Source organism: Leucoraja erinacea, chromosome 8 (genome assembly GCF_028641065.1).
Source record: "Leucoraja erinacea ecotype New England chromosome 8, Leri_hhj_1, whole genome shotgun sequence".
NCBI lineage: Eukaryota > Metazoa > Chordata > Chondrichthyes > Rajiformes > Rajidae > Leucoraja > Leucoraja erinaceus.
The window spans coordinates 44733831-44748252 of NC_073384.1; the positions used below are offsets into that span (position 1 = coordinate 44733831).

At 40.7% G+C, this 14422-nt stretch overlaps 1 protein-coding gene across 3 annotated transcripts in view; it reads right to left on the bottom strand.

The window, feature by feature from the left end:
* LOC129699642 (tetratricopeptide repeat protein 7A-like) overlaps window positions 1-14422 on the bottom strand; it is a 199024-nt gene that overhangs the window by 162413 nt on the left and 22189 nt on the right. For 2 of the 3 annotated variants that reach the window (XM_055639614.1, XM_055639613.1), the window contains exon 4: window positions 583-713. In XM_055639614.1, the coding sequence (XP_055495589.1) occupies window positions 583-713 (131 nt within the window). Of the gene's footprint in view, window positions 1-582; window positions 714-14177; window positions 14234-14422 lie in introns of all 3 variants that reach the window. The other variant, XM_055639615.1, reaches the window with a different exon arrangement.

Here is a 14422-nt window from a genome sequence, read left to right on the forward strand (position 1 = left end):
TAAAAATACTGATTGTAGCTACTTATGCTTTTCTGTGAATTTTGCATCATTTTCTATTGAGCATTAATAGATCTGACATGTAACATATACGCAAGATGCAAACAAGGTGCTTTTTCACAATACCTTAATGAATTATTCCATTATTGCGCAAGTTATTTTTCCACTACCTCAGATTACAAACAAATGTTGCACCATTCTGAAATGTTGCATTCCTTATTGTATTGATTGCTGTATCTATCTGAATACTGTTTACTCTGAGATTCATGCGAAGAATGAATTTAATTGCACATATGATATGTGTATATGGCAATAAATTAATCTGATATATTCATAGTACGTGCAGATCAGCTGCAATGTCTTGGAGTCTTTAAGTGGTTATTTCATGTCGCTACCGGATAGTGAAAAATAGACTTACGGATCACCAGCCTTAACTGAGCCTTAACCCGTCCAAAAGGATGAAAAATTGCAATCCCATCCCATTACATTGCTGAGTTGCTTAGCCTCCTAGTTTCCTCTGCCACCCTCACTCACTCTAATTTTCAATTTTGTGAACAAAAGAAAATTACAAAGCGTTTTCCTTACCCGATCCACTTCTTGTAAGTAGACCAGAGCAATATCACCAGCTTTCTCAAAACAGGACATCGTTTCCTCTTCTCGTTCAAAGAGACGAACCCTTGAGGTAACAGATGAAGCCAGACGTTCAAGAGACAAGCCTGAGAAATTAATAAAAAACTATTAATAAATTTATCTGACTGAAGAATTCATATATTTTTGTGAGTGTGACCCACAGATGGCAAAAAACGAGCTGAGTACAAAGTATTTTAATACTGGAGAGATATTGTTTACATAAAATGTATGTCGAACTACATAAAATGTAATCTCCTTATCTAGTGGATGCACTGCATAGTACAAAACATAATATATTAGAAGAAGAATTTTAAAGAAAACCGATTCCCAGGAGTGTAACATAAAAAAACAAAATTGCTGGAAATCTGAAATATAAACAGAAAATGCTGGAAGCACTCAGATCAAGTCACATCTGTGAAAATAAAATCAGATTTACCTTTCCACGTCGAACTCTGATAAAGTATTTTTGATCAGAAACATTAACTCCATTCCTGTTTCTCTTTCCAAAGACCGGTTGAATGTTTCCAGCATTTTCCAATGTCAGTTTTGCTTTAAGCCAGTGCAAATGAAACTGTAAACGTTGTTAGCGAAATTGGAATCCACATTCAGCTACTCAGCTGAAGATTAAATATCTCAAAATATTTGTTGAGACTTATTAAATTTAAACAATTGCGTTTTGGTTCAAAACTATTGGTATTCTTTGAGTGCAGTAACTCCAATGGAAAATGATAGATGGGGCCAGGTAATACCAATGTTTGAACAGCTTACACTTAATTTCAAATCTCACACATGAGAGGCTTCTTGCACAAGGTACATAATGAAAGTTGCCGTCCATGGAATCCTAGCTGAGTAGTAGTCAGGGTCCAGAGAAAGGATGAAAGAAAAAAAGGGTAAAAGAAAATATTTCCACCTAATGTGACAGGTCTTACAAAGTGGAAGTGGCCGTACAGCATTTTAAGTTTTAGAGAACTAGAACTGTCCTACTTCAAGAAAGTTTCATGCCAAAACAACTTACCGATTTACAATAGGGCCCAATATTGTAATATCCTCTCTTCATCATAATCTGTACATCTGCACAATGCCATTGTGTAAATAATTTGTAACATTATAGTTGGAACATGGGACATTACTTCAGAATATGAGCACTGCCTCGTTAAATTACTTAGTTTTGTTTTTCATGGTCCATTTCTAATCCTCCTCACCTCCGCAAGCCTGCCGAGTTCAACTGCATTCTTAGTAGGCATTTTCATGTCAACAGCAAAGACAATCTGATTCAATTATAATTGTAAATATCCATGGGACATATGCATTGATCTACGACTGTTGTAATCTGGCTGTCAATAATTACTAGATAGACTAAAATGCTGGAGAAACTCAGCGGGTGGAGCAGCATCTATGGAGCGAAGGAAATAGGCGAAGTTTCGGTTCGAGACCCTTCTTCCGTCAATAATTCAGACAATAGTCAATAATTATTATGGCAGTGGTAACATAGTTTAAGAATCAAATCGCTTCAGAATAATTTTTCAACAGGTTTGCAAAAAATATATTTTTCCTATTTTAATGAATTTAACAGCATACAAGAATGCCAATTGAATTTAGAGCTGAATCGAACTGCATTGATTTGATTTGATAATCAATTTAACCTCTATGTGATACTGTTCTAAAATACAGAATGCAGATATTTCAGTGCATTGGGTTAACACCTGTGGTGTCCAAGAGTTCTAACTTAACAGATTGCGAAGCCCCTGCTCTTTAAACAGAAGGCAAGTAATTCTGCAAAAAACCATGGGACAGCTTTTACTTCATAACTCTAGAAGCTTGGTTTAATCTCTAGAAAACTCAGAACATTAGGATTATTGAATACTAGGAATATCCACTATTCACACACCACTTTTACTTATTGAACGGAGAGCTATCAAAGCATAAGTTGGAACTGTATTCTTGTCACTGAAAACTCTCCTTGGAAACTATCAAATCGAATGATCTGATGACTTGGACAACATTTTTAACAGGAATGTTGAATTTGGTTGCAACAAAACATGCTCTGATTATGGGAAATGGGTCCCGATATTACCATAATTCCCCTTCATTTCGTAAATGGGACTTTTCTACGTGATCACAACAGGTATGGCACAAACATTTGACTAAAGCATAGGACAAGATTTCAAGAAATTCTGACCACGTTACCTTCGGATGAAATTCATTCAAACCTTTAATTACATATGTGGCAGAGGTGACTAATTAATTGCAGTTTGCAATCTGTGCGGTTTTACATGGCCGCACAGAAATATCATATGAAGTCTTTCCATCAATGTGGATTTATTGCACTTCAGTGGGAAAGTACATTCCTGGCCAGCGATAGCATTCCAATAAATTAATTTTGTTCTAGAATCAAAAGTACACTAAAATTTGAGGCATAAAATATTTATGCCTTTTTGGGAAAAGCTATCAAAGCAATAGTAAATTAATTAATGAGAAAGAAAGATACTTGTGAATCAACACATCATGAAAGGGAGACATTTCCATCATATGCAGTTGTTCAGGTGGGGATAAAGCAGTTCATAATGTTAATTACATAAATAATTAAATAATGCAGGACACTGGGACATGTTTTCGCATGCTTAGCTGCATTTGCACGTCTGAAGAAGGGTTTCAGACCTGAAACGTTACCCATACTTTTTTTTCCTCCAGAGATGCTGCCCGATCCGCTGAATTACTCTGGCATTTTGTGTCTATCTCCGCTATAAACCAGCATTTGCATTTCATTCCTACACACACCTATGCATTTGCATGTTCTTTGCTTTAACAGGTTATACCAGATAGCCAGGAGATGCTTTTGCACCCGAATCGATGCAAGGACATGATCATATTCTGTAACCAAAATTTTTGGGGATCACTGTGTAGAACCAGGCACTGGAGGTGGCTTCCTAAATCAATAGTTCTCATCTGTATTCACCAAAGAGAAGGATGTGGAAGATAATGAGCTCAGGGAGGGATACCTGGATAATCTGGACCATATCAGTATTAAGGATAAGGATGTACTGGATGTCATGGGATGCATAAGGGTTGCTAATTCCTCAGGGCTGGATAAGATCTAACCTAGGTAGCTATGTAAAGCAAGGGAGAAGATTGCTGGGGGCCTGATGAAGATGTTTGCATCTGTGTTAGCTATAGGTGAGATGCCTGAAGATGGGAGGATACCCAATGTTGTTCCTTTTTTTTTAAAGAAAATCAGCAGTGATAAGCCTCAAAACTAAAGGCCAGTGAGTCTTATGTCATTGCTAGGCATATTAGTGGAAATAATTCTAAGAGGCAGGATCGATGTACATTTGAAAAGTTAGAGGCTGATCAGCGAATGTCAACATGGCTTTGTGCATGGGAAATTCTGTCTCATTAATTTGATTGAGTTTTTCGAGGAGGTAACTTGAGAAGATTGATGAAGGCAGGGCACTAGACATTGTCTGTGTGTAGTTTTCTCAGGCATTTGAAAGGGCCTTGGTAGATTGGTATGGTATGGTAGATTGGTTCAGAAGGTTAAGACACGTGAAATCCATGGCAAACTGGCCAATTAGATCCAAAATTGGCTTAGTGTTACGAGGGTAGTGGTGGAGGGTTTTATGACTCCAGGACTGTGATCAATGATGTACCATCAGGATCAATGCTGGGACCCTGTTATTTGTGATATATATTAATGGTTCACATGTTGTCATCAGCAAGTTGATAATTGACACAAAAGTCATCCAATTGTGGATAGCGAGAAAGGTTGTCCAAGGCAACAGCAGAATATCTACAACAGTCAGGTTTTTCAATCTGTTAATTATTTAGTTATGAGAAGTTTTGAGACACCAGGAACAATCCCTTATGAAATGGAAAGCTATTGCCGCCACAAGTCATTGATTACTTTGGAATTGTAAAAGCATAGTTTTAAAATTATAATACAATAAATAAATCAATCAATTTTACTTCTACTTGCTAAAAAAAACTTTTGTGGCAATCTTTAGGGATTCTTTATTATACTGTAATAAAGGCTTGCAAGCATGTGAGGGCTTTGTTTCAAGAGGCTTTTATCTCAAAATGGTTCCGAACAATGGGAATTGTTAACTCTGCAAATCCATTTTTAATTTCATGTATTTTTCTCTGCTGTGTTTGCTCAGCATGTAGTGCATTAGACTGCGCTACACAAAAAAACAAAGAAGCATCCTCAGCATTTCCATTGCAACCTTTATTGCCATCATAGTGGACGACTTTAAATTGTATGGCAAGCTTGCTGCAAGTGGCAATGATCACATGTAATCCTATCGAAAAAACACAAAAATACACATTCATTTTATATATAATGAATACATTCAGCCTAACTGATTTCATTAAAAATTCCCAAACAGACCGGTGTAAACGTTCATGAAAAGGTGGGGAGGAAGGGGATGAGCCCGAAATGTTGTAATGAGAAGTTGCCTGCAATATATTTGCCAATAGACAGGTAGAAATGGCCTCAAAATCAAGCTGAATCTGTATCTGAAACAGAATTAAATGGCTGTGGGGAGGGGACATAATTAGACCCACCTGTTGAAGCAGAAGTTTGTCCACATTTTCAAGTCATACTGTGCCACATTGCCCAGCGGTCATGGCACCACTGAACAACATACTTGAATTCCAATCCCTCCACTACATATAGCAAAACTAAATGTTATTATTGTAGAAACAACAAACTGCAGATGCTGGTTTACACTAAAGATATACACAATGTACTGGATGGCGTAACTCAGTGGGTCAGCCAGCGTCTCTGGAGAAAAAGGATAAGTGACGTTTTAAGGCCGGGACCCTTCTTTACCCATCCTTTTTCTCCAAAGATGCTGCCTGACCCAGAGTTACTTTGTGTCTATCTTAAGTATTGTAATTTGTGCTTTAGCACAATAAAAACCACGGAATGTTTCAGTTATCCTTAAATATATAATGGTGATTTATCTTTGACAAACTTGGCAAAGAATTGCAATTATCTGAGGTGAGATTGAGAGATAAGGTTACAAATTTGGTAAAACAATTGAGAAAGTAACTGTGGTCTTATGCTTCATTATTTGAACAATCTATCTTCTATCTATCTATATTACTAAAAGTCTGATCTTGACCACTTCCTGTTGTTCTGTATATTGACTTTAGAAAAATCGCTGCCACTTACGGCTGTTATCTTTGGCCATCTTATTCAGAGTCCCCCTCCACTGCGCAGGGCAAGAGGATTTTTCCCATCGATTAAAAATAAAAGAGTTATTAGTGTTTAAAAATTGTTGAGATTTACACAATTACTGGATCCGGAGGGGGGCGTAAAACTCAGTTGAGGCCAGTCAGTCTCTGCAAGGATAAGTGACGTTTTAAGGCCGGGACCCTTCTTTACCCATCCTTTTTCTCCAAAGATGCTGCCTGACCCAGAGTTACTTCAGCACTTTGTGTCTATCTTAAGTATTGTAATTTGTGGGTTAGCACAATAAAAACCACTGAATGTTTCAGTTATCCTTAAATATATAATGGTGATTTATCTTTGACAAACTTGGCAAAGAATTGCAATTATCTGAGGTGAGATTGAGAGATAAGGTTACAAATTTGATAAAAACAATTGAGAAAGTAACTGTGGTCTTATGCTTCATTATTTGAACAATCTATCTTCTATCTATATTACTAAAAGTTTGATCTTGACCACTTCCTGTTGTTCTGTATATTGACTTTAGAAAAAACGCTGCCACTTACGGCTGTTATCTTTGGCCATCTTACTCAGTCCCCCTCCGCTGCGCAGGACAAGAGGATTTTTCCCATCGATGAAAAATAAAAGAGTTATTAGTGTTTAAAAATTGTTCAGATTCTCTGTCCTGAAGGCCACACCCCTTCCGGAGGGACTATAAAACGCGGAAGTGTTGAGTGCCTCAGTCAGTCTCTGCAAGATGGGGGAGCAAGGGGGTCACATCTCTCAGTCTGAGCTGTGAATAACACTGAACACATGTCTACTAAACTGTAAGTGCATTTACTGACCTGTCAGTGCCCTTAATGTGGTTTGAAAATACAGTTGGGAAATGCTAAAGCTTTGTTGCCTTGGATTTGGAAATGCTAAAACTGTGTTCCCGTTGGTTTGGAAATGCTAAAGCTGTGTTGTCTTTGGTTTGGAAATGCCAAAGCTGTGTTGCCTAATTAAAGTTGCCATGCCTAATTAAAGTTGCCTTGTCTAATTAAAGTTGCCTTGCCTTCTATATAATTAAAAGTCTAATCTTGACCACATCCTGTTTGCGCTTTATACTGAATTTAGAAAAAATGCTACCACGTATAGCTGAGATTTTTGGCCATCTTACTCAGTCCCCCTCCGCTCATCAGGTGCCGAGGATTTTTCCCATCGATGAAACATAAAAGAGTTATTAGTGTTTAAAAAATGTTGAGATTCTCTCTCCTGTCAATCACACCATGAAGGCCTCGCCCCTTCTGGTAGGGGGGGGGGGGGGGGGGGGGGGGGGGGAGGGACTATAAAACCCAGAAGTGTGGGGGGGTGGCTCAGTCTCTGCAAGATGGAGGAGGGAGAGGTCACGACTTGCTAAGTCAAACTAATCCCTTCTGCCTGTACGTGTTCCATATCCCACCATTCTCTGCATGTTCATATCCAAATGCCTTTTTAAAATTATATCTCGTTCCACCACCACTCCGCCAATCTCGATAAAAGACTTGGTTTGTACACCCTTTTTAAAACTTTTCCCCTTGCACCTTAAAGCTGTACCCTCTCGTGTTTGATAATTCCATTCTGCAATAAAGATTCTGACCATCTACCCTAACTATCTATGTCTCTCAAAATGTTATATACTTCTATCAGGTCTCTGCTCAGTCTCCAAATAAAACAATTTAAATGTATCCAACTTCATTTAGTTTAGTTTAGAGATACAGCCCTTTGGTCCACCGAGTCCACACTGACCATCAATCAACCATTCACACTATGTTATCCCACTTTCCCATCCACCCCCTACACACTAGGGGCAACTTACGAAAGCCAGTTAACTTACAAACCTACACGTCTTTGGGATGTGGGAGGAAACCGCAGAGAATTTGCAAACTCTACACAGTTAGTGTGGCACAGTGGAGCCAACAGTAGAGTTGCTGCCTTATAGGCCATTCTCACGGGACGACTTGACGCAAGAGTTAACCAGAGTTGAACATCGTGGGAACATCGTGCGATAACCGTACGGCATTCGTGGACCACCGTGGCACTAACCGCAGGTACTCGTATAACTTGGTGACTCGGGAGAAAATTCAAACAAGCTTGAATTTCTCCAAGAGTGACGTACACTTGTGGTTGAACATTGCAACATTATATGCACGTAGTGGCCAGTGCAATATCCGTAATAACTCTTGCGTTTACCGTGGGAACTCCTGCGAATGGTGAACCCGGAAGCTGGACAGAGGGGACAGAAGACGAGTAAAAATTGTCTTCTGTGGGATTGAATTTAAAAAATAAAGATTTGAATCCGCATATGAACATCAACTTATTCATGAGCAATGTTAAGAAAATAACTATAATCTTTAAAAGGGACTTTACTGAAAGGTCCCACATTTTTATGGTCCGTGAGAAATTTTTCATATGTACTTCTTTGAGAGATACAGCTCGGAGTCCTCGCCGACTAGCGATCGATGCCTTTCCGAAGCAGGGTCCGGAACGCTACCAATCAATGTTCTCCAGAGACCCGTGTAAGGAGTGAACTGCACATGCTGGTTTAAACCGAAGACAGACACAAAAAGCTGGAGTAACTCAGCGAGTCAAGCAGCATCTCTGGAGAAAAATAGGTGATGTTTCGGGACGAGACACATCTTCAGACTCAATTCCGATTAGGATGTCTGAAGAAGGGTTCCGATTCGAATCGCCACCTATTCTTTTTCTCCAGAGATGCTGCCTGACCCGCTGACTTACTCCAGCTTTTTATGTTTTTCTTCCCAGATCTGACTTACCTGTTGAGTTACACCAACATTTTGTATCCTTTTGTGCGTATTAACCAGCATCTGCAGTTCCTTTAGACATTACCTAACTTCAGATTTTAGAGATGTAGCGCGGAAACAGGCCCTTCGGCCCACCGAGTCCGCGCCGACCACCTATTCTTATACACACCAGGGACAATTTTACAATGTTACCAAAGCCGATTAACTTACAAACCTGTAATCTCTGGAGTGTGAGAGGAAACCGGTGCACTCGGAGAAAACCCACGCGGTCACAGGGAGAACATACAAACTCCATACAGACTGCACCCATGGTCAGGATCGAACCCCGGTCTCTGGGGCTGTGAGGCAGCAACTCTACCACTGTGCCGCATGTAGTCAGATTTAATAAATTGCTGGTGTTGCTTCCAAAGACGGAGGCATTGATAATATTAGATCAGAATTGCATTTTTCCGCTAATAGAGTCAATTATTAGTCAATTAATAATAGAATCAATTATTGTTGGTGACATTTCACCTACGAATATCAGACTATTTTCGAAGAGGTGAGGGCCAATTAGGCATAGCAAAAGGTATGAGCACTTTTAAACATTTTTTTCCGACTATTTTGTCAAATGCAAATACAGGGAGAATGATCAAAGTGCTCACATGGCTCACTCTGTTAGAAGCGTTCTGAGTTTAAATGTTCTGTGTATTCCTTCTTAAAGTATAAATTTTTGTGTGGCCAGGGGTGCGATTGAGAACAGCTGGGAAAGGGCGGAGGGGTGTCACGAATAACAGCATTTCCCTGGCCATATTATGGCCCATTCCCCAACCGTTACATTAATCAAGCTTTGTCTAACTCCGCCTTCACACCATCCCCCTGTGACATGGGTTAGTCATCGCTGGGCGGGCTGTGGGCCGAATGGCCTGCCAACGGGTCAGAGACTTGACACTGAGATCCATTGTGCAGGAAGGAACTGCGGATGCTGGTTTTTACCGAAGATAGACACAAACGCCACCTGTTCATTTTCTCCAGATATGTTGCCTACCCATTGAGTTACTCCAACATTTTGTGTCTGTGTTCACTATAAACATTGAATTATTTAATTTTAGGTAACTTACACTCTCTCTCTCTCTCTCCTGAGGTCAGGAGAGGTCATCTGTTGTTGGCCCTGATTTGTCCCGGTCTTTTCTTGCTTCCAGTTCCCCCCTACAATCCTCCCGAAGAAGGGTCCCGACCAAAAATGGAATCTATTCCTTTTTTCCAGAGATGCTGCTTGGCCCGCTGAGTTACTCCAGCATTTTGTGTCTAACTTGCTGACTCAGACAGTTTTTAATTATCAAGGATTCTGCGCTGACTCTTTACTCTGAAACACACGTTGGAAATTTAAACTTGGGCGCAACTAACATCGTCTAAGTAATGTGGCATCTTCCTGCAGTAAAGTCACGGCATTAGTACAGGCATGTCTCCAAATGAGCCAATTCAACCAAGGGAGGATATTTATAGTGTGTGAAAAAAAAAGTGACATCATTTGTGCCACGTGACACTTCACAGTTCACAATGTTCATTCAAGATTTAACGGGAAAGCTCGGGAGACGGACAAGTCACTCGCACAAATAACAGAAATGCTGAGTACCGTGGGAACTCTTTATCTACCCCCCATTATATCGTGTGATATCGTGCTAGACCACGACCACTTCACTCTGGTTATCTTGCGTCAAGTCGCCCCGTGAGATTGGCCTAATACAACGCCAGAGACCTGGGTTTGATCCTGATTATGGGTGCTGTGTGCATGGACTTTGCACTGTCATGTCTTAAGATGAGATTCAATATCTTATCTGTAAGACCACAGGAAATTAACTGCTTTTCGAGAATAGTTCCTAAGAAAATAATAAGAGGCAATATATATTGAAACAAATATTTCCTAGTTTAAAAAGTATTACGTAGATCTATTCCCAATCTTTAATCTATATCTCCCCAGGTACCTCATTTGCTAACTCCAACTTTCGTTAGAATTGCCGAAATCTTTCATACAAGTGCTCCAAATCGATGCGAATGCCAGCAATTTTCTGCTCTGCTGCTGATCTGTTTCCAAAAATGCTGCCTGACTGATTATTTCCAGCATTTTCCACTTTTATTTCAGAATTTTACATACTCATCAAATTTATTTAGCCATCCAATTAGAGACTTTAAAATATTCAATTTATTAAATGCAACTCGCATTTAACAAATCTGGAATGTCACATTTTATTGCTGACTAATTTATTTTAAATTAATGATTCTCAGATTTCAAATAGAGTTGATGATTCAGAAGGGAGAAGAGAATTAAGCAACAGTGGACCAATCGAACAAGCCTGGATACAAGGAACTGCAGATGCTGGTTTACACAAAAAGACACAAAAAGAGGAGTAACGCAATGGGTTTGGCAACATCTCGGGATAACATGGAGAGGTGATGTTTCAAGTTCGGTCCGAATAAGGGTCCCGACCCGAAACGTCAACTATCCATGTTCTCCAGACATGCTGCCTGACCGGCTGAGTTACACCAGCGTTTTGTGTCTTAATCTAACAAGGCTCCTGCATTAACTACTTTCCAAACCTATTGTAGAACATAAATATTTTAAAGGACTGAAGAATTGTGTTTTCAGTTTCAGCTATCTGCTCAGTAATTCCTACCACAACGCAAGGACTCTTGTGGTTTACCCACCTTTGAGTTCTGCTAGACTTTTCCCCACTTTTTGCCGGGACTCAGGTATCTAACAATTATTTTACATTACCTAATACATTGTTATATCTATATTAATTTGCAAAATCAATAAATGGTTAAACTAAAAAAATGGTGGAAAATAGATGCTGGGATCATGATGGTCGATTAATCTTTTGCATGATATGTTGCAGAACCCACTAAATTACTGTTGTGATCTCATTAGCATGGTGTCAATGACCGGTCAGCATTAAAAGTAGCTCGTACTGCCTTAAGGGCCTGTCCCACCAGCATGCGATTGCATGCATCTTGCGCGACCAAACGTGGTCGCTTGAGGCGTACGGCCACGCAGGGCTGGTCCCACTTCGAACCGCGGAGGCATATGGAGTTCTGCGGGGCTGATCCCGACATCATACTCGCCAATCAGCTGGGCAGGAGACGGGCCGACTGAATTTGGACGTCGCACAGCGTCGGGTGGTGACGTCATCACGCAACGGCATGCCGGGCAGTGACAACATCGCACAACGCCACGCGCTAGGCGTGCGCCATCAAGACGCTGCGTAAACCCGTCGAGACGCTGCATACTCCCTCAATGCGCCTGCGAGCCGACAGGCCGTTGGCGGATTTTTCCGATTTTCCGACAGTTCGGGATTTTCGGAGCCCCGTGCGATGTCGGGACCAGCCCTGCACAACTCCAAATGCCTCCGCGGTTGTAAGTGGGACCGGCCCCGTGAGGCCGTACACCTCAAGCGACCACGTTGGTCGCGCTAGACGCATGCTGTCGCATGCTGGTGGGACAGGTCCTTTATTCTTTATCCACAAGAACTGAAGCTATCTTGCATTGACTGAAAATGTATCAACGCATCTATACCTGTCATTCCACAAGACACTGGAGTGGGCTGGAAATCCTAACAGAATAGAAAATAAAAACTATCTGCTATCCTGGTTTATTGATGAGGCTCTGAAGCCTGTGGTTTACAGTGAAAACATTGTTTTCCCCATTAGGCTAGGAAGGTAGACAACTGACTGTGGTGGGAGCAAATGAGGTCAATGCTGGAAGTAAAATCCCCTGATAAGGAAGCAATGCACTAAAACATTAAAAAAAAAAGACCTCTACTATGATCAAGATCTCCTTTTACATTACCACATCCTTTGTTACACCAAATGGATCACCACTGACTCTCACCCAGCAACTAATTCATAAACCCAGTCACACCCTCCCACTCTTACCTTGCCTTACCGGATCACCGTGCAGTAAGCTCCGGAGCGCTGTGGCCGCCGACTCCCAACATCGCGGAGCTGGGGCTGCGGGCGTCCGGACGCAGGTGGCGCCGGTTGTAGCTCCGATCCCGGCAACTCTACCCCTGGCTACGCGGCGCTCCAAATCCAGCGCCATCCGCGGCCGAAGCCCGCAGCCCCAGCTCCGCGATGTTGGGAGCCAGTGGCCACAGCGCTCCGGAGCTTACTGCACGGCGACCTGGTAAGGCATTGCCCGCTCCCCGCCTCTCCGACCAGGTAGGGGACTAAGAATTAAAGTTTCCCCCTTCACCTACCCACCCACCACATAAAATCCCTCCAAACTAACTGACTAACATTTAAGCAATGATTTACAATGATTCCCCGGTCTCCAGGGAGGAGGCAGCCGCTCCAGACTTTTCAAGCCGCCCGCGCTACCTACCTAATCTACGCTAAAAATCTTCCATTCTGAAATCCGAAAAATTCCGAAACCCGAAAAGTATCTGGTCCCAAGGCTTTCGGATAAAAGGTTGTGTACCTGTATTATTATAAAATCTATAGCTTAAAATCGCTGTCCTATAAATCAATCCAAAGCCCAAAGGCCCTTCACCTCGAGTCATTAGATGTTCAGACAGAATTTCAGTATCAGTGAATGTTGCTGGGCTAAGCCAGCTCCTACACATGCTGTAATACAACTACAGAAAAACCCCAGATTCTTATTTGATGCTTGATTTTAATACTCTTGATGGTATCAACCCATTTTAGTTATTTACTAGTTTAACCCAGTTCTTTAAACCAGTCTAAAGTAAAACTACTGGGGAGGGAGGAGGATGGGGATTGGGGGAAAATCATTGAAATAATCTAAATTAAATCCAAATCATTAATATCACCATTGAAGAATATGTTGCTGATTTTTCTGACTTGAAACTCATTGGACTTCTTTAGACAGCAATAAACATACACATTGTGTATAGGCCTATAGTGCCATCTCATGGCAAAGAACAGTTTTTTTCCCAAAGGTTATCATGTTTTCAATGGCCGCATAGCAGAAGTATCCACGTAGCAGGGCTGGAAACTGGAAGTATCCTGGGCTAATTCTGTTACCACCATCATCTATCACGACAAGTGATGGCTTCCACTGATTGTCGCCGGAAGCTTGCGTCCTTTTAATGACAGGCGATGACAATGAGATCAACATTTGTAACAAGATGGACACAAAAATAAGAAGATGCTTTTAATCTCACTACAAATGCTATCTGATCTACAGCATCATTCTAACATTCAGCATATCTTAGTAAAGCATTAACCTCTTGTTGCTGCTTGTTGTTTGTTAACAAAGGAGAGTTAATAAATTATCTGTCTGGTATTGATTAAAAAAATGCTACATTCTCAGAATTGTTGGATAGAACAAGCTAGTTTTTGAGCAAGCCATCTGAAAATGTAGAATGCCAACTGAATAACAAATATAAATAGGTAGAGAAACCAAAATATATTACTCCCAAGAGGCAGATCTGAAACTTGCCAGACAAACATTAAGAAAATTAGAAATTTGATTATGGCAAGTGTGAACATATTCATTTATATCTAATGAACATGCCAATTAATGTATAATCTTAGCGAAGCAAGCAATTTATGCAGTGTATTTTCAGGAGCAGCATTGAAGTGCAAAGTGTACATACCGCTTATGGACTTTGTCTCATCGCTGTACTTTCATTGGCGAAACAGGTTGTCCGTGCTAAAAAAATGGGAGAGCAGTGGACAGATAGCAAGATTAAGCAACATTTATAACAGAAATGCAAACAATATTCTTGTTTGCAAGAATAGTGTGGATTTTTTAAGCACAGAAAATGTACGATTTTCCTCCATAAATCAACAGTGCAATTAGAACACCTGTTGCTAATGAGCAAAGGCTGGTAGCAATTAC